At 41.7% G+C, this 21739-nt stretch overlaps 1 protein-coding gene across 2 annotated transcripts; it reads left to right on the top strand.

Annotated features, from left to right (window-relative positions):
• Positions 1 to 768: 768 nt before the first annotated feature.
• Positions 769 to 20566, top strand: dspa (desmoplakin a). 2 transcript variants are annotated; one of them, XM_020106959.2, is made up of 25 exons: positions 769 to 785; positions 3739 to 4095; positions 5446 to 5530; positions 6044 to 6162; positions 6437 to 6575; positions 8225 to 8350; positions 8516 to 8569; positions 8657 to 8824; positions 8985 to 9089; positions 9180 to 9275; positions 9363 to 9488; positions 10181 to 10333; positions 10473 to 10627; positions 11092 to 11218; positions 11402 to 11588; positions 11687 to 11922; positions 12023 to 12204; positions 12693 to 12831; positions 12976 to 13169; positions 13291 to 13453; positions 13735 to 13818; positions 13922 to 14029; positions 14249 to 14347; positions 14466 to 16280; positions 16777 to 20566. In XM_020106959.2, the coding sequence occupies exons 2-25, from the start codon at positions 3845 to 3847 to the stop codon at positions 19999 to 20001; spliced, it is 8136 nt and encodes a 2711-aa protein (XP_019962518.2). In that variant the 5' UTR covers positions 769 to 785; positions 3739 to 3844; the 3' UTR covers positions 20002 to 20566. The 2 variants fall into 2 exon arrangements, with proteins under 2 accessions (XP_019962518.2, XP_019962526.2); XM_020106967.2 differs by lacking the exon at positions 769 to 785 and having other exon boundaries at positions 3645 to 4095; positions 14466 to 14963.
• Positions 20567 to 21739: the final 1173 nt, after the last annotated feature.

Raw genomic sequence — 21739 nt, 5'->3', positions numbered from 1 at the left:
AGAAAAGTCAAAGTCCAGGCGATGCAGTGCAATGATGTGTGTTTTACTGCTTTTGGGTTAATATAACCTGGACTGATAACATACAAAAATACAGACACTGATTAAGAAATACCGAAATACTTCCTTTGTCACTCAACATATTGTAGAGTAGCCTTTGAGGAGTACTCACAGGATTAATTAAGTTTTTATCTTTTAAATTGCAGAATATTCAATCACATCTATGGGGAAAGGAAAATAGAAGATTTTTAGAAACAATATTTAAAGTATCTTAAAGAAATTGTACTGAAAATATAACGAAAAGTCCAAGAAAAGTGTTTCAGTCAGTAAATCAAAAACTTCCTGTGGGGAGAGATTTCTGAAGGTTACAACTACAGCAGCCATAGTATTTTGATAGTCTTTATTTTAACCATATATGTGTTATTACTTAATGTGAAGTCTTCTAACAATGTCTTGGCCTTTTCAAACACATTCTGAGAGTTTATGAGGCAGTGGAAAGTCTGAGGAACCATCTGCAAGTTAACAAGCTGCTACCAGGACACCACATTAATAAGCGAGACAATGTCAATTGTCGGTATGAATCCAGATGTCAGGCTTCTATTTATCACTGTGTGCTCACTGCATGATGTCAGTGCAAGTGACTGGGAGTGATATCATATGTGTGTGACTACAAGAGTCAGCAGGTCTCTGCAGTCAGTGTTAACCAACGTAACCCATAACCTGAAGTGTGAGAGTTAACCTGGTGAGGTCCGGCGTTGTTCATTCTCAATGAGCCAGACACCTCGATTGTGAGTACTTTTAATGTGTATTGTCACATTCCAGATGTCAGTTTTTTGTGAGTAACGTAAACGTGTGGGTTCATGTGACGAGTTCACCTTTGTTACTGCCAGGAATAGTAGCGATGATCCACATTGGATGTTCTATCAAGCAAACATCAAGTTAAATATTTACTCCGAGCTGGACACACACCGAGCAAACCTTTTCACTCTCTTCTAAAGTACCTCTGCGTGCATGTGAATCTGAATAATGCAGAGAGGAGATAAAAACAGATGTGAAGGTTTGAGGAGATAGTGTTGACGCAATGCACGACAGATGAGTATCACTCCAACAAACTATTGCTACTCCTCAATGTGACACTGAAACTTGCAGAAAATGATTTGACCTGCAGAAAAGATAGAAAAACAACATATCTGTGTGTCTGTGAGGTTTTTGTATCACAAGGTCGAACTCTTTCTGTTGCAGAGGCTTTAGTCTGATCCCAATTAATCCCTTTTACCTCATCATAAACCACAGCAAGGTTCACTGCCCTACTGTTCAGTTCATCTCGTTTTTTGCATCAGAGCCACCATCGCACTGAAGTTTGGAAAATTCCACAAGTTCATTCTTGCAGCGACTGTTGTGTGGAGATATTACCGGCAACAAGACTAGCAAATCCACCTGAGTTTACTGAGGGGGCGAGAAAATGCTGGGTGTGTCCGAGAGTGGGTGCGTCTCCATAGATTGTCATTATCACATATGTCATGTTTTAATTGGAAGTAAAAATAATGACAATATCAGATCCTTGCAAATATTCAGAACAGACAAGTCATGCCAATCCCTTTTTTTTTTTTTTTTTTCAAACACAAGAAGATTGTATGTGAAAAAAAAGAAAAGGTACAGGCTCTGTAATGCTTGGATGGTTTTAAAAATTCCTGTTCAGGGCGTTGGTTGCTGAAAGTCATTGGTTCCTCCTGTGTCTCTCTCACTGTGTTCTCACACTGCTATGTGACAGTAGTGAAGGCTACTTATGTGTGCAATGGCAAATAACTCAGTGCTGATATACCAGAGGGCACGTTGAGTCCAACAGAGTCAACTAATGTTTCCTCCTTCAGATAAGACTCAATAATGAGCGCTGCATGATTAGTTTTTACAGCTATCTTATCCTCATTTGGATTTTATTTTTTTCCACTTTAAATCCACCATTTAATAAAATTGCACGTATTCTTTACTTGTAAAACGTTTTTTATTTTCAATGCAACCTGTTTTTTATGTGTTTTTTTTACTAACACTATGTGACCCTCCCTTCTGTGTCCTTGTTCTCGCTCCCTTTCATTTTCTGACACACCTGTCTGATCAGTTTTATATGCAGATATGTTGAGAGATAGTAAAGAGGAAAAGGAGGGAGTTTTAAAGAAGAAGAAAAAGTGACTGTATCTTGGTGAGACTTGGTTGTTAGTGTGAGTGACTCCTCACAACACTGAAGGCTCACACGGACTCCTTTTGACCTCAAGAATGTTGAACCCGGGATGAGAAATTCTTTGTGCAGCCACTATCTCTCCTCACATGGATTGGATGTGTCTGCTGCAGTCATTTTTTTTCTTAATCGCTGTCAACTGGATATGCAGCTTTGACTCGCCAGGGTTACATGAGTCCACAGTGATCCTGAGGCCATGAGAATGAAAATGCAGCTTACCTTTACTAGCAAGGCATGGATTCAGAATAATTTAGATCATAGTGTGAAGTTTAGAAGTGAGGTTCAGTGAGTATGTTTACACCAACAGTCTTGGCTTTGATCCCTGGAGAAATGAGAACCATTGTTATTCATATATTATCCAAAGAGCAGTATTGTTTAGGGCCGCACTGTCACGCTTTCATCCGACCCACATGCCGTGTGAAATGATGGGCCCTGGGCGGTCCACTCCTGTTTGCCAGATCTGGGCCATAAGTAAACCATAGCAGCACTGCATGTCAACCAAAGGTGTCAAAGGTGGCCCGAATTAATTTTGTTCTGTTTGGGACATATTCACCATTTACCACATGAGCCACTTCAGGTTCCCATCCAGATCACACCTTTCCTTGAGCACCGCATGTTTGTCAAAAAAGGCCCACGTTTGCTTTTAAATATTTGGGCGCTGTGTGCTATTTTCCATTTAGCACTTTCAGTTCACATCCATTTTGTGCGAAGTAGGTGCCACTTCCATTCCTAAAATGGCCCACATGCCCGTGCTATCTGGGTAGCATCTCACTTTAAGTTATGACTTGATTTCATCTGATTCACTCTGGTCTGCAACAACAAAGAATATTCAGAAACCTGGATACAGAGTTAGCATGTCTCAGCATACACGCGTTTCTCAAATCCAGAATAAGATGTTTATACATACACCACATGTGCAAAATCCTGAATTAGGAAACTATAGTGCACATACAAATGCACTCATTAACGTTCCATAATAGGAAGGGGAATCTTCAAGAGAAGTCAGAATATATTTTCTGTATTAATCCACAACAGGAGAAACACACAATAATAAATATCCCTGTAAATTTTCATATTGTCGTATTTTTGGCTACATGATAATAAACTGTAAAATAACGAATTAAAAAAACAACAATTATTCTGATTATACATTTTATAGGCCTATAAAGATAGGCCGATGAGACACACTTTCCAATTTAACAACACAAAACAATGCAAACACGGGATATCTCAAACTTTATTACAGAGATTATTCAACATCTCTGAGATTATCTATCTCTATAAACTCCAACACTCCCTCAGAACCTCCCGAGTTAAACTGCCTTATAAATCAATTTTGCAACTTCCCATGAATTTTGCTGAATGAGACAAAGTCTCACACACACGCACACACACACTGTCTGCAGGAGTGTTTCGTAAACACAGTAAAGGTGTGGTTTTCTATGCGGACCAAAAGCTGCGCGCTTCCGCCTCTTCCCAGCAGTAACGCACCATTTTCTGTGCAACAGGACACCGGGAGGGGAACTGAGGAACCAAGGCGCACGGTCTGTGCGCTCTCCTGGACAGCAGAGGAGGAATCAACACATTTAAAACAACCAAACAACAACAACAAACATGAGTCACTACGGCTCCACGTCCAGACTGGCCAACATGGGCCCCAGGAGCAACTCAAGACCGGATTTGGCGAGTTCCAGCTTTCGAAACGACGTGTTCTACGGTGGAAACGGCTTCCAGGGGGATTACCAGGCAGGGGACAGCGGATTCGCTTACACCTCCACCTTCTCCAGGAGCTCCGCGCACGGCGGGGGGCACCCGGGACAGAAGGTGGCTGTCAGCATGGGTGGCAGCGCAGGAGGGGCCATCAGGTAAGAGTTTAGGAAAGCACCTGTCGTAATGATATCAACGTCATCCAAGCAAACCCTTGAGACAAAAGAGTGTTTTTATCTTCACTTAAAAACTACAGAGATGTGATCAGGCAGGAGGAGGGTCATGTTAGAGCTTTCATAAGTGACGTCGAGGGGAAGCAAAGTTTAGAAAAGTTTAGCTTAGTCAAAATTAGAAGCATAAACTACAAATAAATGCAAATATGTGCGAATTGAAATGAAATGAACGTCAACAAGCAGGAGAGGCTTTGGGTCTGAGCTGAAAATGAGGCTTTCATTGTGAATGTCAACAAACATGAAGTTGCACTGTACAAACACACAAATATGAAGTTGTAAAAAAGGGAACCATTAACTACGAAATCATAAAAAAAGTATGACTGTTATGTAAGCTCTCTAAGCAAAGCTTTAAGACCTGCTAAGGAAAGGGTGGAAGTCTGAAATTGTAAATAAATATGTCAACAGTCTACATATTTATGAAAATATTGGAAGACCCTTGTATCTGCAAAACCTTCTGACTGATTTGTGGAAGTGTGAAAGTAAAAAATTATAATTATTTTATATTTATATTGACAAGCAGGTTGTGTAGAAGAGCCAATTACAATGACATGAATACAACGTGTAAAAGATTTTACTACAGGGTGAAATATCTCATCAGTCCAAAGGCCTCCATGTCTTTACACATTTGTAAAACCATCATTCTCTAGTTTGTTTTTGAAGTACACACACTTTAAGTAATCCTAGTCGTACTATTCCTCATGTGTTGCCCAATAATCTGAATCACAAACAAGGAAATACTTAAACACACCCCTTGATTGTCCTCCCATGCACCATCTTGCCTGACGCAATTGTCTAATCTTGTAACAGTTTTGTCTGCGACTCTTTTTTTCTCTTTGAGAGATTTTTAACTCACAGTGATCAAAGGTTGTAAAAACAAACGGGATATTGTTTAAGTTGCGAGAGAGAAAGTGAAGAATTGTCTGGTGTGTTTTTGTGTCAGTGACCTGCCGCTGACCCATTTCCTCGTCCCACAGCACAAAGTGGAACTTCAAAATGACTTTTAAGTCGTTGGTTTTCACAGTGTTGTTATGCTGCGCCATGTTCGCTTAGAAACTTGGGTCTTTTTTGTCTTAATTATAATTCCCACTGAATTCAATAATCATTTACATGCATTTTTAAGAATTTAGTACATAATAACTATATTAAGCTTTTAAATGACGCTGCATTTTTCTCAATACTTACATGTACTTTTGATTAGAAATTTTCAAACATAGATATGTTTCCCTCTAAATACTTTTTGAAATAATGTTTTGTGTTTTTTATGTTTTTTTCCAGTGTGCAGTCTATTCAGCAGAAATCTCTATACCTGACCAGCCAATGTCACGATTTTCTGCAGAGAGCGAAGATGATGGTGCAGGCTGTAAGTGTAGAACACCAATCACACTCAACACAACTCAGGAAAATAATCATCATAATACCTAGAATGACACTCTGTCGAGCCAAGGCCCAACAGTCCCCTTGAATCTAATTAAAATTCATAGATATCAGTCTCCTTAATATGCCTGATTTTTTTCCTCTGGGAAACTTCCATCTTGCAATGTGAAAGAAAGAGATAAATAATTCCTGGATCCAACTTCCGGATCAGGATCCACTCCAAGATTGAATGTGTTCTTCCCACACCCAAACCATATCCTTCCTCCAAGTTTCGTGGAAATGTATCTGCAAACTTGCTTAAAATCAAACACACCAACCAACAAAGGAACAAAATGGCTGCTTTGCTTGGCTGCAAAATGAAATTCTTTCAGGTCTTTTGTTGACTGTACAACAGATGATACGGTTATAAGTGCTTTTGTTTTTTTGTTTTGAAGGATGTGAATACAGGAAGTATAATTTGACCGGTGGACTTCACTGTGGTTTCTTTGGGATGTTACAGGGGGCTCCAGCCATGGAGGTGGAGAAACAGCTGATGATGTCTGCAGAATTCCTGGAGCAGCTGAAGCTCTGTGGCCAAGAGCTTCATCAACTGCGTATCCCCAACGACGTCTTCAGAAGGTACGACTAGATGTACTGAGCGTGCACCTTTGCTAAGTGCAGGTGTACATTAGCTGTTTTTTGTGTTAATTCATGACACTTAGTAGGTGGAGCTAAACAGAAATAAAGTTGTAGACGGTACTCCTGAATTTCATTTTCATACTTAAAGCAGCGATCTGGAGTGAAGCCACACATGCTTCTCATTCTGCTGTATTTACCCACATGACCTGACTTTGAAGCTTGGAGTGCTCCGGGAAGATTTACAAAGTATTTCCTTTTTTGTCCAACTCTGCAGTGTGGAGCAGTTCCAGAACATGCAGGGTGCCATCCAACAGCAGCTCATGGGGACAATAAGAAGGGAGCAGGGCAGCGTGGGCTCGCTGGAGGGGGGGAGATTCTTTAATGATGCCATGGGCTGGATCTCTCAGCAGAAGGTGAGCTAGGGACTCACATGCATCAGTGCATCAGTTATTAACCTGTTGGAGCAGTAGGAATAATAGCACCTGCAGGCTGGTACCTGCCTGTATGGGTACACAAGTGTGCACTGTTTAGTAGGTAAAGGGAGGAGGGGCCTGTGTGTGTGTTGGTGGGGGTGCATTCACCCTATTCCTCATTCTGACCTCCTGTAACTGAAACCATCTGGTCACTCAGCCTAAACCCGATCCGTGAGTGAGTGAAAGAGGCCGAGAGAGGCGCAGGAGCACTGAAACAAAGAGGTTGAAAGAGCTCAGCCGCTGGAGAAAGGGACAGATAGATTGAGAGAGGAGGATGGAAAGCAAGAGACCGAAGAAAGAGGGCAGGAGATGAAGAGGCCGTGGAGGCAAAAAGAAAAGTAGAAGTAGAGGGACGAATGTGAAATTGGACACTTTCCGCAGTCGGTTGTTATGGGAGGGGGCAGTTGATCTGTAAAGTGTTCATGAGAACACGCCCTTCTGCCTCCACAGCCCTGCCACCCCATCCAAAAACACACCCTGTCATTCTGTCACCACATCCAGCCTCACCTCTCCGAACACCCTCATTCATACCCCCCCCTTTAGATATTTTTATATTTTCTTATCTGTGATATTTTGTTGATCCAGCACCCATCAGAAAAAGCATTATCATTCAACGTGTGTGTTGTTTTTCTTATATTTTCCAACGTGTTTTACTCAGTCCTTTTACTATAGGTGCCACCTTTTAGAAACCACTGAACCGTAATCCCCCAACGATTTACTGCTCCCATTTTTTTACTTTGTTGCTTGACCTTTCACCATTGGACTTATACTGCTCTACTCTCAGCCAGACTCTTAACGGCCATGTTGTGAGTAGCGTCTGCTTAGTAACCATGAAGGAAAAGGGAGTGGCGAGAGAACAAAAGCCCTGAGAGGAAAGAGAGAGAAAAAAAACCAGAGTATAGGGCAGGGACTGGCTGAGGTCTGTTTGCTGGCTGAGCTCTTATCAAAGCTGAGATGATGGAATAGTTGGAATAGTTTCCTGCCCGACAATGGACTTAATGATTATATGCTGACACCCAGTGGAGAAAAGTGGAACAAACAGAACAAATAAAGGAATTAACATCAAGGAATATACTTTTTACTTCAAAGTCGTGAACTATATTGGAAGTTTTTGAACGCATTTAAATTTGCCTTCGTAAATCACTTTAAAAAATTCTTTCTATGCCAAGGTTTGGTATCTTTTTGCCTTCATGATAAGATCACTTTGATATAACAACATATTGGACTCAATAAACATACAAGACAGTTGCTTAAAAGACCAAAATAAATAATTCATTCACTAACAACTATCGCCTGTGGGGCTAAATTGCGATTAGAATAGCTCATTTCTCATGGTAAAGTGCTCTTAAAAAGAATATAAATCATTATATTCCTTTCATCATAATAAACATGGGCACTGCTGTTGGGTTGACTCAATTCCAAATAAATAGGCCTGTTGCAATCAATATTTACTAGAGGCCAACATTTATATACATCTGTGGCTAAAAACTATTTCCTCATATCTGTGTAACAATTGGTAAAATCTACCGATACCAGCCGTAGCTGTTTTTGGATTTTCTGGTAATGAACTGTGATTCTGCATCTTGTAGCGAATGATTGAGATGGCACCGTGGGGGGACGACTCTGCCACCATAGAGAAGCAAATCCTAAATCACAACAAAGTTCACAGCTCCATCCAAAGGAGTCAGGAAGTAGATCGAGCCAAGGATGAACTGGTAAGTGGACGTTCTCTAGCCTATTTCAAGCTCTTCCTACTTGCTATTGTAGTCCCTGTAAATATATTGTTTGACAGGAAAACGTTCATCTGTACAATGTCTACATTCATGTCCAAAACTGAAATTGTAATTAAAACTGTGCAACAATCAAAATCTGTATTTCAGAGAGGCGACAAGAACAACCTCAACATCCTGGAACAAGAATGGGAAAGCTTGCAGGTAGAAACAATCACTTTTTTTTTTTAATGTTCAGAATTATATTACATTTTTGTCATATTCTTACATTTAACCTTTTGCTTTCGTCAGAAAATATCCCACAGCCGCATGATTCAGCTGCGAGAGCTTCAGAGCATCATTGAGGAGATCTCCCGAGCCATCATGTGGGTGAACGAGAGAGAGGAGGAGGAGCTCATGTTTGACTGGGGGGACAAAGACATCGACCAGTACATCCCCAAGAAGCAAGAGAGCTACTCTGTAAGGACCCGTAGATGACTTCTGGTTGGGTTCTTATTTTTCAGCCCATGGATCTGATTACATGTTTACCTTTGGTGTATTTATCATTTATCTTCAATAACTTTATTACAGAGTCCAAATTCTTGCTGTTTGGGATCCTTACTCTGTTTTTTCCTGATAGAGGCTGATGAGGGACCTGGAGGAGAAGGAGAAGGACCTGAACAAGCTGAAGGTGAAATCAGATGGACTCCTGAGCAACAACCATCCAGCCTCAGATAAGATTGAAGTAAGTTGTTATTGTTTTCTGGTTGTTTTTCTATCCTAAACAGAAAATGATTTAGTGGTTTTGCACTGATTCATCTATTTCCGTCCGCAGGCCTACATGGACACCTTACAGACTCAGTGGAGCTGGCTGCTTCAGATCACCAAGTGCATCCATGTTCATTTGAAGGAGAATGCTGCCTACAGCCAAGTAAGTACATCATCACTGCTCCAGCTCGAGAGTCCGGCCGTGTTTTTTATTTGAATGCTGATCAAAGCTTCTCGCTGCTGTCTTCAGTTTTTCAAGGAGGCCACAGATACCTATTTGAAGCTTCAGAAGGAGAACGAGTCGATCCGCAGCAAGTTCACCTGCGATAAGAACACGCCACTGGAAAACCTCAATGAACTCCTGAAAGACCTGGAGGTACTGTCACACTCTGTTTAGTCTTGGAAACACATATTTATTTACATGTGGAACCAGATGGTTTGTTACATACAAGGGACTGTATACTGTAAACTGATAGGGAATACAACATTTCAGATGCTGATATACCGACTGATAGATTCTTGGCAAGGATTCCTAATATGTCAGTATCAAACCCTTATGACAAAGACATTTAATTGAGGCATTTATCTTTTCAAATATTAAAGTTATAAATAACTATAAATCGAAATATCTACGCATTTGGACAAATTCTTGGCAAAAAATAAATCAGTCAGGCTCTATTAAATGCTAAAATAACGAAAGATAATTTATGTATATAAAGAAATGCTCTGTAACTAGTGCTATAGCATCATCTATGTAGCGTCCAGGAGCTCCACTCTTACAGGAAGCTGATTGGTCTGAACCACTGTGGTTTGACCATAAGCAAACAGCTCGGAGCCTGGAAAGATGGATTCTCACTTGCAAGGAATGCAGTTGCCTTGTTAGATTACTACACAAAGCATGGTCACACATAGTTCCGTTGTGTGACCTGGGTGTAATTAATATGCACGTCTCTCTGCTCACCTGGTGAGCCTGCTTCTCTGCTCACCTGCTTCATCTTGCCGAGTAGTTGAGTGTAGCGTAAAGGGACCCATTTATGATTTAAATGTCTTGTTCTTGCATTTCCGCAGAAAGACAGGGACCGCATTATCGAAAATAAGAGGCAGGTCCAGAGTCTGGTCCACAAGTCCAAGACTATTGTCAGGCTGAAACCTCGCAACCCAGAGGAGAAGAGCACCAGCCCCGTCATCATCCAGGCTTTGTGTGACTTTAAACAAGACCAGGTGAGATACACGCTCTGTCACACACACACACACACACACACACACACACACACACACACACACACTCTCACACACAACACACACAGTATGAAGTGAATTACTACAAGCTGAACTCTGTGTGTTGTGTTTTGGGCGACAGAAAGGGATTCTGAAAGGGAACGAGGGGATTCTGAAGGAGAACTCTCAGCGCAGCAAGTGGCTGGTGACAGGACCTGGAGGTCTGGACATGTTGATCCCTTCTGTGTGTCTGATCATTCCTCCACCAAACCCGCACAGCATCGGCCTCGCCAACAAGTAAGATGTACTGAATATAATGAGATTTAGAGAATAATTACCTGATAAAAGTTGTAATAATGTGAGAATAAAGTCATAATTTAATGGAAAAGAAATCCAGAAAAAGGAAAGTAACGGTGTTCGCTGGAATTCCATCTTGATTCCATATTGAGCCAATCTCAAGGTTTCTTGAGAATCTACAAAACTTCTTGGAATACCACGATGTAACCAACAATACAGCTGACCACTCATAAATACTTCCCCTTCCTTAAAAGAGGCAACATCCTCCAGGTCTATGTGGTTGTTTCTGTGGAACAGACTCAGTTTCTTGCACAATCTTTTCAAAGTCCTGATACTTGGAAAGTGGTGCTAATGTGACAAAAGATTCAGTATTTTGGTATTTGTGAAACATATACAAACGCAGTTCATGCTTTCATGCATCTACTGTATCTTTATGAGTGATTAACGACATTACTGTTCCATAGGAATGAGCAGTACTATGAAGCCATCATGAGCATCTGGAATCAGCTTTACATCAACATCAAGAGTCTCATCTCATGGCAGTATTGTCTCAAAGACATCAACTTCATCAACTCTCTCACTGTCAGCATGGTAAGATAACAACAACTTCTCAGTTTTAAAGGTCCAGTGGGTGAGATTTAGCTGAAAGGGATCTATTGGCAGAAATTGAATATAAAATAATAGTGAAAGCAAATGTAAATACGACCCAGTTTCCTTGTATGCTGACTTTCTATGTCTTTTGCATCACTTCACCTCCTTCCTCGAACTTGACAGCTGTCTAAGATGCCTCCTGAGGAGTACCGCAATATGATCAAAAGACTGGAGACTCACTACCAAGAGTTCATTAATACCAGTAAATCATCTGAGATGTTCCGGGACGACGAGAAGAAAACCATCAAGGGCTACTTTGATCAAGCCCGGGTCTACTATGACAATCTCATTATCCAGCTGCCTGCCTTCAGTGAGTGTCATAGGTCTTCACCTTATCACAAAGATTTCACTAACAAGCACTTTTCCACTATAAATTCTTATCCTTCAAATTTCCCCCAACCAATAAAGGGAACGATGCGGCAAAGCCTGAGCCACAAAAACCGACTCCAGCAGTCAAGACCACTGTTAAGGTGACCACCCAGCCTCCCCCAGCCAGCTCCACTCTCAGCCTCACCCTGCTCAGTGGTCTGCAAGAAATCCGACGCAGGCTGGAGCTGGCTGAATCCGGTCTCACCAGTCACCTCCATGTTGACCTGGGAGAGAACAGTGTGCATGAGTGCTCAGTGCACATCCAGAACCTGCAGGTATGTAACCGTTCATCTGTCATTCTGTCTAACCAATAAAAAGATTTTTTTAAATGTGCAAATTCCCTAATTAATATATGAACAAAATTTTGATTTCCAGTCTGTGTTCAATGATTTGGACTCTATTTACAACGAGTACGTGCGCCTAAGAGAAAGGATCATAAAGCAGCTGGAGGGGATACCTGCGGATTCAGAACAAGCCAAGTTCCTCCGCTCTGAATTAGAAATCATCAACCAAAAACTGGGAGGCCTGCAGAGTCTCTACAAAGCTTACTCTGAGAGGTACATTATTTTACTGCAAATACACAAGATTTATGCTGATTTACTGTCCAAGTTATTACCTCTCATAATAAAGTAAGCACCAGACATAGAAATATTTTACAGTAGCACTGATTTTATCATAAAACTCTTTATCTCATCGACATTTAATCTAATTTTGAAGGTGAAGGGTATCGGCTATTATCTGATGACAAATAAGCCTCTGGGAGGAAAGGCCAGTATTTTGAGGTTTCTGGTGTAGACAGCGGATATCCAGGCCTAGACTCTGTCATCCGTTTGCAGTACACTGTTTACAAGGGAGTTGAATGTTTTAACAAATGGGTTTACGGGTTATGTTTGTTGTTGCAATGTGTCTATTTGTGTTGGTTTTACTGGAATGGCTGTAATATTTTCCCCAGGGGAGAGTCTTAATTCTAAAATACAATCAGTGATACATTTTGCATTTTCACATGCAGAATCTGTTTAGATCCATGACCGTTTGTCTTCAACAGACTGTTGGCTCTTCAGACCTTGCTCCAGACTCTTCTCAAGGTCGAGGATATTGTTAAAGTCCACGAGGCCCGGCTGACAGAGAAGGAGACAACCTCCCTGGACCCACAGGAGATGGAAAACTATCGGAGCACTCTTAAGGTGTGACATACTTATATACATAATTGTTTTTAATTCAGACTCACATCTCTTGGAGGAGTTGTAAAAACAATGTAGAACAGTAAAACTTATTTATTAGTACTACTTACTAACTTGTTTTTTTCCCCCTATGATGCTCTACTAAAGCAAATGAAGATTGATCTGGAGCAGAAAAGAGATCTGCTGACAGCTATGGAGTCTGCTATGGCTAAAGCAAAGCACTGGAATGGTCAAATCTCTGGGTCTTTCCACAAGTGTGACGTGGACTTGGCCAAATACTCTGACCTGATGAGTCAGATGTCTGACCGCTGGCACCGCATCCAAACCCAGATTGATAGCAGGTAAAGTAGGATAGTCTGTACATTTCTTCAGTACCTCCACAAATATTTTTTCCACATCCTCTGTTTGTTGTCGCTGTCGTTGCATCATCTCTTCCTCTGCCTCCCACTCCTTCCTCCCCAGAATGTGGGACCTGGAGAAGCAGGAGAAGCAGCTGAAACATTATCAGCAGAGCAGCACTTCCATGCAACAGTGGATAGACAATGCCAGGAAGCGCCAGGACACACTTCAGATGGTGAAGCTCAGTGACATCAAGACCCTGATGGACCACCTCAACCAACAGAAGGCACGTCTGTCCTTATTTACATCCATACAAACGGATTGGTTGAATTGGCAATTGCACTTGAATTGAGAAGCTGATACCCACGAGTTTTGGTGTAGATGTGTAGATTTTATACATCATACAGTGTAAGGTTTAAATTTTATTACAGAAAATGTATGAGTTTCAATGTCCAGTTTTTGAAATCAAGAAAATGACTGTCTCGCCTGGATTTCTTAGAAGAACCACTGACTGGAAGATCTGAATATACAGTGAATCTTTTTAATGCATATTTCCTTATCGCACAGGCGCTTCACACTGAAATTAAAGGAAAGAAGGAGAAAGTAGAGGACGTGCAGAAAAATGCAGACACCTGTTCTGCATCCATAAAGGTTTGCTGATTTACTGAATATGTACACTTTCTTTCAATATAAATATACTGATATACAACAGTGGTACAGACGAGTGAAGTCTATGTGGTGTTGGTGTTTGCAGGACTATGAGCTGCAGCTGGCCTCCTACAGTTCAGGCCTGGAAACTCTGCTGAATATTCCTATCAAGAGAACAATGCTGCACTCACCCGCCTCTGTGGTCAGACAAGAGGTATGAGTCATAACCACATCCTCATCAACATCAACACACGAGTGGCAACTAAATGTACATTATACTACTCATAACATAGAACATAAAAAGAATTATCATGTTTATTGTCTTATTGTGCCATTTTAAAGGTTCATCTCTCAGTTGTATGTGTCATTGAAAGATATACCTGCAACATTATTATCATGTCAACATTTCAACTCCTAATTTTGATTCCATCAGGCGTCTGACCTCCAGTCCCACTACATTGAGCTTCTTACCCGCTCTAGTGACTACTACAAGTTCCTTGGGGAGCTTCTGAAAAACATGGAAGAGCTGAAGGTAAGTTCTGGGTCTTTCATTAGTCATTGTTATGCTAAAAAAGTATGAAGAACGTAAGATAAATTAACAAAAAGGTTGGTTTGTGGGTGACTTCGATTTTTTCTGTTGCTCTCTACAGATAAGGAACACTTCGATTGAGATGCTGGAGGACGAACTGAGGAATCTGAAGGGGGTCCTCCAGGATAATTATCAGAAAAACAAGTCCCTGGAAGATGCTTTAGCTCGCTACAAGCTGGAGCTCTCTCAGTCAAAAGATCTGCTCCTTTCTTTGGAGGAAGTGAAGATAACCACAGCAATGCAAGTAAATGCTACCAAGGAGAACCTGGACAGCACTCAAACCCAGCTTCGAGATCTCAATGACCAACTGACCCGCATCAAATACCAGCTGGAGGAGGAGAAGAGGAAAAGGAAGCTGGCAGAGGAGCGCTACACCAGCCAGCAAGATGAGTATGAGGCGGCCGTTCGCCGCAGACAGAAGGAACTGGAAGAGCTCAACTGGACCAAGATTGACTTAGAGAAAAGTGTGAAGGACAAGGAACGTGAACTGGAGAGGATGAAGATACTGCTAGAGGAGGAGGCAGCACGTCGACGTAATGCAGAATCAAATATTTCAAAGGTAAGAACACAGTGCACCCAAGAGATTAATCAACTTAAGCAGACATATGAGACAGAGATCCACGTTACCAAGACCACAATCCTGAAAGCCTCACAGCAGAAAGAAGAGGACTCTGCCGAACTGAGACTGCAAGTTGACAGACTCACTGCTGAGAAGAGAGATTTAGAGGAGGATCTGAGGAGACTCAGGCAGTCCATTGCTCATGCAGAGGAGCAGAAAAGCAGAGCAGAGCAGGAGTCAAGCCAGCAGAGGGCCTCAGCGGCACAGGAGACAAGGATCCGCAGTGAGCTAGAGGTGCAGCTGAGAAGTGTGAAGCATCAGAGAGGAGAGGATGAGCTCAAATTAAAAGAAGCCAATAAAAGCAACCAGGAGAAGTCCAGACAGATCAGCATGCTCACATTTAATCTGGATGAAGAGGGGAAGAAGAGGAGAGCTCTGGAGTTGGAAATCAATCACCTGAAACAGGCTGAGGCAGAGCTGAAGGTAAAGAACTCCTCCTATCTGGAGTCAATTAACAAGCTCAAAGTGTCTGAGCAAGAGATCCGCATCACCCGAGTGGAGCTGGACAAACAAACCAGTGAGAAAACCAAAGCTGAGCAGAGTTCTGCAAGGCTGCAGAGCCGAATCCGGGAACTTCAGTGCTCGCTGGATGGGATGGAGGCTGAGTTGGAGAAACAGAAGAAGACAACCCAAGAGGAGTTCACGCGTAGGAAGAGAATGGAGGCTGAGCTGGAGAAGATGACACGTATCTGCAGAGAGCACACCACCACGATTACCACACTGAAATCTGTCCAGCTAGAGGCTTCCACCTCTGGAAGGAAGTATGAGCAGGACCTAAGGGCCCTCCAGGAGGCTCTGGAAAAGAGCCTGAGGGAGCATAAAGTCACCAAGGAGGAACTGGCAGCTGTTAAAGTTGAGCTGAAGACACTGAAACAGAAGCTCCTGCAGGAACAGACTCGGATTCATGAGCTCAACCTGCGGAACGAGAGCCTTTACAAGACCATTGAGGAGAAGAGCCGCCAGCTTAACGAATACACTACAGAGATTGAAAAGCTGAAGACTCTGACACAGAACCTGACGAAGGAGAGGCTGAGGTTGGAGGAGGAGCTGAGGGCAGTTAGACAGGAGAGAGATGAGCTCAAGATGAGCAAAGACACTTTTGATGGAGAAAGTGCCACTCAGATCTCAGCCTTGCATGTCCAGCTTCAGAGTAGCACCAAGAGGACAGCGGAGCTCCAGACTCTCATCAATGACCTGACCAGAGAGAGAGAAAAGCTTAAATTGGAAATAGACAAAATCCAAAAGCAATCGATTGAGGTATTTTTGATTGCGTCAAAGGGTCATCTGCTCATAATGCTTCAAAATTTAACTAACGTTTTTTCCCCTTTGCATGAATGATTGTAGCTGCATTTAGACTGACCATGATTTTTGCATGAAATTCACCTATTTGCAAATGCTTTTCCTTAGAAATGCATGTTGTTCAGTTCACAATTTTACTTTACACATTATGGCACTGAACTTAATTCATACTAAAATAAAATTCACTTCATAAAACACTGTAATAATACTAATAATGTGCATATGTACAAAATGAATTAAGTCCAACAGTATTGAACGCTAAAGGCATATGACCATACACAAATGTATGTCATAATAATGTTCTATGTTGCTAAGCACTTACAACATACTGCTAAGGACATTCATGCGTACTTCGAATTGATTGGAATCAAAACTGTTGCTTTTTGCATATGTGTATATAATATGTTGTCATTTTTGTACGGACATAACATTTTGTTTTGGTATCTTTCCACAGACATCCATCATGGTGCATACGTCCCAGAGTCAATATAGTGAGCTGCTATTGGAGAAGGACAGCTTGCTTTCTAAGCTGAAACTGCTGGAGCAAGACAAGAATCGTCACCAGCGCATAGAAGAAGAGCTGACCCGCATCAAGCTCACACTTGAGACGGAGCTCCGTAACAAACAGCGGCTGCAGGATGAGAAGAATTCTCTTCTCAAAGATTTCAACTATATGAAGACACAGTTTGAGTTGAGAGACAGCCAGATCAGGCAGTGTGAATCAGAGAGAGACAAGGCAGATCGTGAAAGGCTATCCCTGAAGAGTGAGATTGAGAGGCTCATGAGGGAGTTGAAGACTATTGAGGAGAAGTACAAGAGCAAGCTGATAATGTCTGAGAAGGAGGCGTCAGACCTGGCTCTTAAGAGAGATGCCCTGGAGAGAGAAATCAAGAGGCTGCAGCAGAGACCTAGCACTCTGAGCCGGCAGACCCAGACAGATGAGAAAGTCCCAACAATTGATCCATCCAAGCTGATTTTTGATGGGGTGCGTAAAAAAGTCACTGCCCACCAACTTTGTGACTGTGGTATAATCAGCAAAGCCACTCTAGACCAGCTCTTAAAGGGAAAGAAGACAGTGGATGAGGTTGCTGTGGACATCCAGCTTAATCTAAAGGGTACAGGCATTATCGCTGGCATGACAACAGCTGCTCAAGGGAAAATGCCATTCACTGAAGCCAAAAACAAGAACCTCCTCAGCCCAGAGAGTGCTCTTATGCTTCTGGAAGCTCAAGCAGCAACAGGCTACATAATGGACCCCGCATTTAATGAGAAGATGCCTGTGGATACTGCCTGTTCCAGAGGAATTGTAGACACAGAAGACAGAGACATCCTGGTGACAGCTGAAGCTGCAAGCAAAGGCTTTAAAGATCCATACAGTGGCAAAGTGTTATCTGTGGGTCAGGCATGCAAACAAGGCCATATAGACAAAGACATAGCCATCCGCTTGCTGCAGGCACAGGAGTCTGCGGGAGGCATATTGGATCCTGTTCTGAGTGTATTCCTTCCAAAAGATTTGGCCTTGGATCGCAATCTTATCGATGAAGACCTCTATAGGGCTTTGAACAAAAAACCTACATGCTACCTGGACCCTGCGACAGGAGAGAAGATCAGTTATAATGACCTCAGGAAGAAATGTACAGTCGAACCTGTTAACGGCTTGCTTCTGCTCAGTGGTCCAGAAAAGCCAATGACAGTGAAGGGTCTCCGTGGGCCAGTCTCTGTTACAGATCTCATCAATTCTGAACTTCTGGATAAAACTGACTTGGTGAAGCTCAACCAGGGCAAGCTGACCAGCAAAGATATTGAAGACAAGCTGAAGTCCTATCTGTATGGCTCTACCTGTATTGCAGGTATCTATGATGAGGCCAATGACCGAATCTTGCCTTTTTATCAAGCTATGAAGGAAGGTCTGCTCATGAGGGGAACCACCCTGGAGCTTCTTGAGGCACAAGCGGCTTCTGGGTTTATTGTTGATCCAGTCAACAATGCCTTCTTGACAGTGGAAGAAGCCACAAAGAGAGCCCTGATAGGGAAAGAGTTTCAGAACAAGCTTTTGTCTGCAGAGAAGGCAGTAATTGGATACAGAGACCCATCCACAGGAAAGATAATCTCCCTCTTCCAGGCTATTGAGAAAGATCTTATTGAGAAAGGTCATGGAATCCGTCTCCTTGAAGCTCAAATAGCTAGCGGTGGGATTATTGACCCAAAAGAGAGCCATCGCATTGATGTCGCTGTTGCCTATAAAAGGGGGTATTTTGATGAGGAGATGAATGAGATCCTAACTTATGAAGGAGATGACACAAAAGGGTTCTTTGACCCTAATACCAAGGAAAACCTTACATATCTTCAGTTGAAAGACAGGTGCATCACAGATCCCAAAACAGGCCTAATACTCCTGCCACTCAAAGACAAGAGGAAGCTGCAGAAGTTGCAGGAAAGCCGTACCAATGTCCTCCGAAAAAGGCGGGTTGTGATCGTTGACCCAGACACTGGGCTGGAGATGTCAGTGAGGGAGGCCTTTCACCGTGAGCTGATTGACTATGACACCTTCCTGGATCTGTCAGAGCAGGAATGTGAGTGGGAGGAAATAACTATCAAGGGGTCAGATGGCTCTGCACGATTGGTGATAGTGGATAGGAAAACAGGAACCCAGTACGACATCAAGGACTGTATGGAGCGTGGCATCATTAGTCAGAAATCTTTGGATGAGTATCGAGCTGGAACGCTAACCTTGACCCAGTTTGCTGACCAAATTATCAGCAATACTAGTAGCTCTGAGATGACTATTTCCGCCAGCAATGTTGATGACATGGTCACCTGCAGCAGCCCAACCCAGCTTGCACCATCCTCTCCAACCGTCCGTAAGCGCTTCAACAGTATTTCAATTACTGTCTCACCCCCTGAGATGTTTGATGACCAGAGCCCTGTTGCAGCCATATTTGACACAGAGACCTTGGAGAAGATAACCATTAGTGAAGGGCTTCGAAGAGGTATAGTTGACACTATTACAGCACAAAGACTGCTTGAGGCCCAGGCATGCACAGGTGGGATTATCAACCCTGCCAATTGCGAGAGACTGTCGCTGCAGGATGCTGTTCACCAGAGCATCATTGATGACAGCATGGCTAATAAGCTGAAACCTGCCCAGAAAGCCTATGTTGGTTTTGAAGACGTAAAGACTAAAAGGAGGATGTCCGCAGCAGAAGCAGTAAAGGAGACATGGCTGCCTTATGAGGCAGGTCAGAGATTTTTGGAGTTTCAGTATCTGACAGGAGGCCTGATTGAGCCTGGCACTGGACGTCGTATTACCATCGAAGAGGCTATTCGCAAGGGGTGGCTCGACGGTAAAGGGGCGCAGAAGCTTCAAGATACACGGACCAATCAGAAGTACCTGACCTGTCCCAAGACAAAACTAAAGATCACCTACAAGGAAGCTATGGATGGCTGCATGGTGGAGGAAAGCAATGGCATGAAGATGCTGCAGGCATCCTCAATGTCCACGAAGGGAATCAGCAGCCCTTACAATGTGTCTAACCCAGGATCACGATCTGGCTCCAGGGCTGGTTCCCGTACTGGCTCAAGGAGTGGATCTCGTAGAGGGAGTGTGGATTATTCCTCTACTTACAGCTACAGCTTCTCTTCTAGCAGCGCCACCTACAACTCCGACACTGCATTATAATACACTGCACAGTAAAGAGTGAAACAAGGCTAGGCTTATTAATAGTGGTTCCTATGCAATTTAAGTATTGTTTGCTTTTTCTAAAAAGGGTATTTTCTGCTACTTATTCAATTTGGGGAGATCTGTTTAAATACGGTATCAAATTCATTTAAATATTTTGGATTGTTGTGTAGTGCTTTGGTGATTTGGTGTGTGAGTATTAAGCATCATGCTGACTATAATTCATAATTTTGTTGTATTGCATACATTTTAAATGTACATGAATTTGTCATAACAACATTTAACATGACTTTTTAAAGAGTGTAACAATCTGTTATTTCAAAATATGCTTGTTGACCTCAAAATCAGCTTGCCACCAAAATGAATGTAGTTTTTTTATTCTTAGTTTATTTCAACTGGACTCATATACTGTATTTTTCTGACAATTTTTTAGAAACAAATATGTTGTCAATTGCAAATGCTGAGTTTGGGCTTAAAATTCTGAAAAGTATTGAACAACTATTCTTTGCCACACAAATGTTATTCACATGTTTAACAAAATATAAATAAAAGTTGTCACAATTCACATTCAATCATTCTTTCATTCATTTATAAGCTGGTGATCTGTATTGTGCAGTAAAAGCTCAACAGTAGGCCTACGCTGTATTTGGAGAGGCTTTTGTACATCTATCAAAAGCAGTATCCATTATTTCCCATTGATGGCGCTAGTTGTCTGAAGGGCATGTGTGAACAAACATGGGCATTAACCAAACAATAATATTATCAGAAATCTCTTTTGTGATAGAGAAGACATCATTGTACATTATATGATATTTTAATTTGTATATAGGTTAGCTGAATAATAGAGAATATTATACATTACAAATGATAAATTAATTATTCTTGAAACCTTATTTTACATTTGCCAACATTGGTACATGTACATCCAATATAACAGCCATAGTAGGCTACAATTGAACTGCAAAGTTAAACTAATTTATTTTTGTTTACTTTTATAGAGAAACAAAGGGAATTAACATGCAACATGTTACACATCACTTAATGTTTAACCATGCCTGTTTCATGTACTTCAGATAGATAGATAGATAGATAGATAGATAGATAGATAGATAGATAGATAGATAGATGTTATTGTCTGCCTGAAGTCACAGAAATTATCCTTTTGACATGGCTCAACAATACACACATAATACAAAATTGACAAGACAGTACATATTTATAAACCATGTTCATAATTTAGTACATACCGTACATCACTTTTACATAAATGCATAGTAAGCTAAACGTATCTCCCATTTTTGTACTGAGCCATAGGACTTATCTTTCTTCTGTTCTTTCCTCATTTATTTTGTAGCTATGAGAAATTTATGAAAAAGATGTCACACACATTCACAAATTTGCTAAAAACTAAACAAAAAAACCTGCCCCAGTCTTTTCAGTCAGTCAAAGGTTATTCTATTAAAACAGATCTGGTCTCTGTGAGCGGCTGTACTTAAACCATTTGGAGTACATTCTTTCTATTTTTGCAGAAAATGTTAATCTTGCAATTATATAGATTTTGTAAATAATTTGGAACCAATCCTCTAATGTTGGTAGATCTGGTTGTAACCACTTTCTTGTCAAGGCTTTTCCCCCCATTGATAAGTAATATTCTCACAAAGTACTTATCTGCTGTATTAAATGTAGTAATATTTTGTCAGAGCTTCTAATGGGATAGTGATCTGAAATATGGTTTCCG

The sequence above is a fragment of the Paralichthys olivaceus genome, chromosome 16 (genome assembly GCF_024713975.1).
Source record: "Paralichthys olivaceus isolate ysfri-2021 chromosome 16, ASM2471397v2, whole genome shotgun sequence".
Taxonomy (NCBI): domain Eukaryota; kingdom Metazoa; phylum Chordata; class Actinopteri; order Pleuronectiformes; family Paralichthyidae; genus Paralichthys; species Paralichthys olivaceus.
Note: the sequence above shows the minus strand (reverse complement) of the source record. Positions and strands in the feature narration are given on the sequence as shown.

Coding starts and splice junctions, on each gene's coding strand:
- dspa (XM_020106959.2), top strand. CDS start 3,845: ATGAGTCACTACGGCTCCACGTCCAGACTGGCCAACATGGGCCCCAGG. Junction 10,628..11,091: donor AGCATCGGCCTCGCCAACAA/GTAAGATGTACT, acceptor ACTGTTCCATAG/GAATGAGCAGTACTATGAAG. Junction 13,454..13,734: donor ACCACCTCAACCAACAGAAG/GCACGTCTGTCC, acceptor CTTATCGCACAG/GCGCTTCACACTGAAATTAA.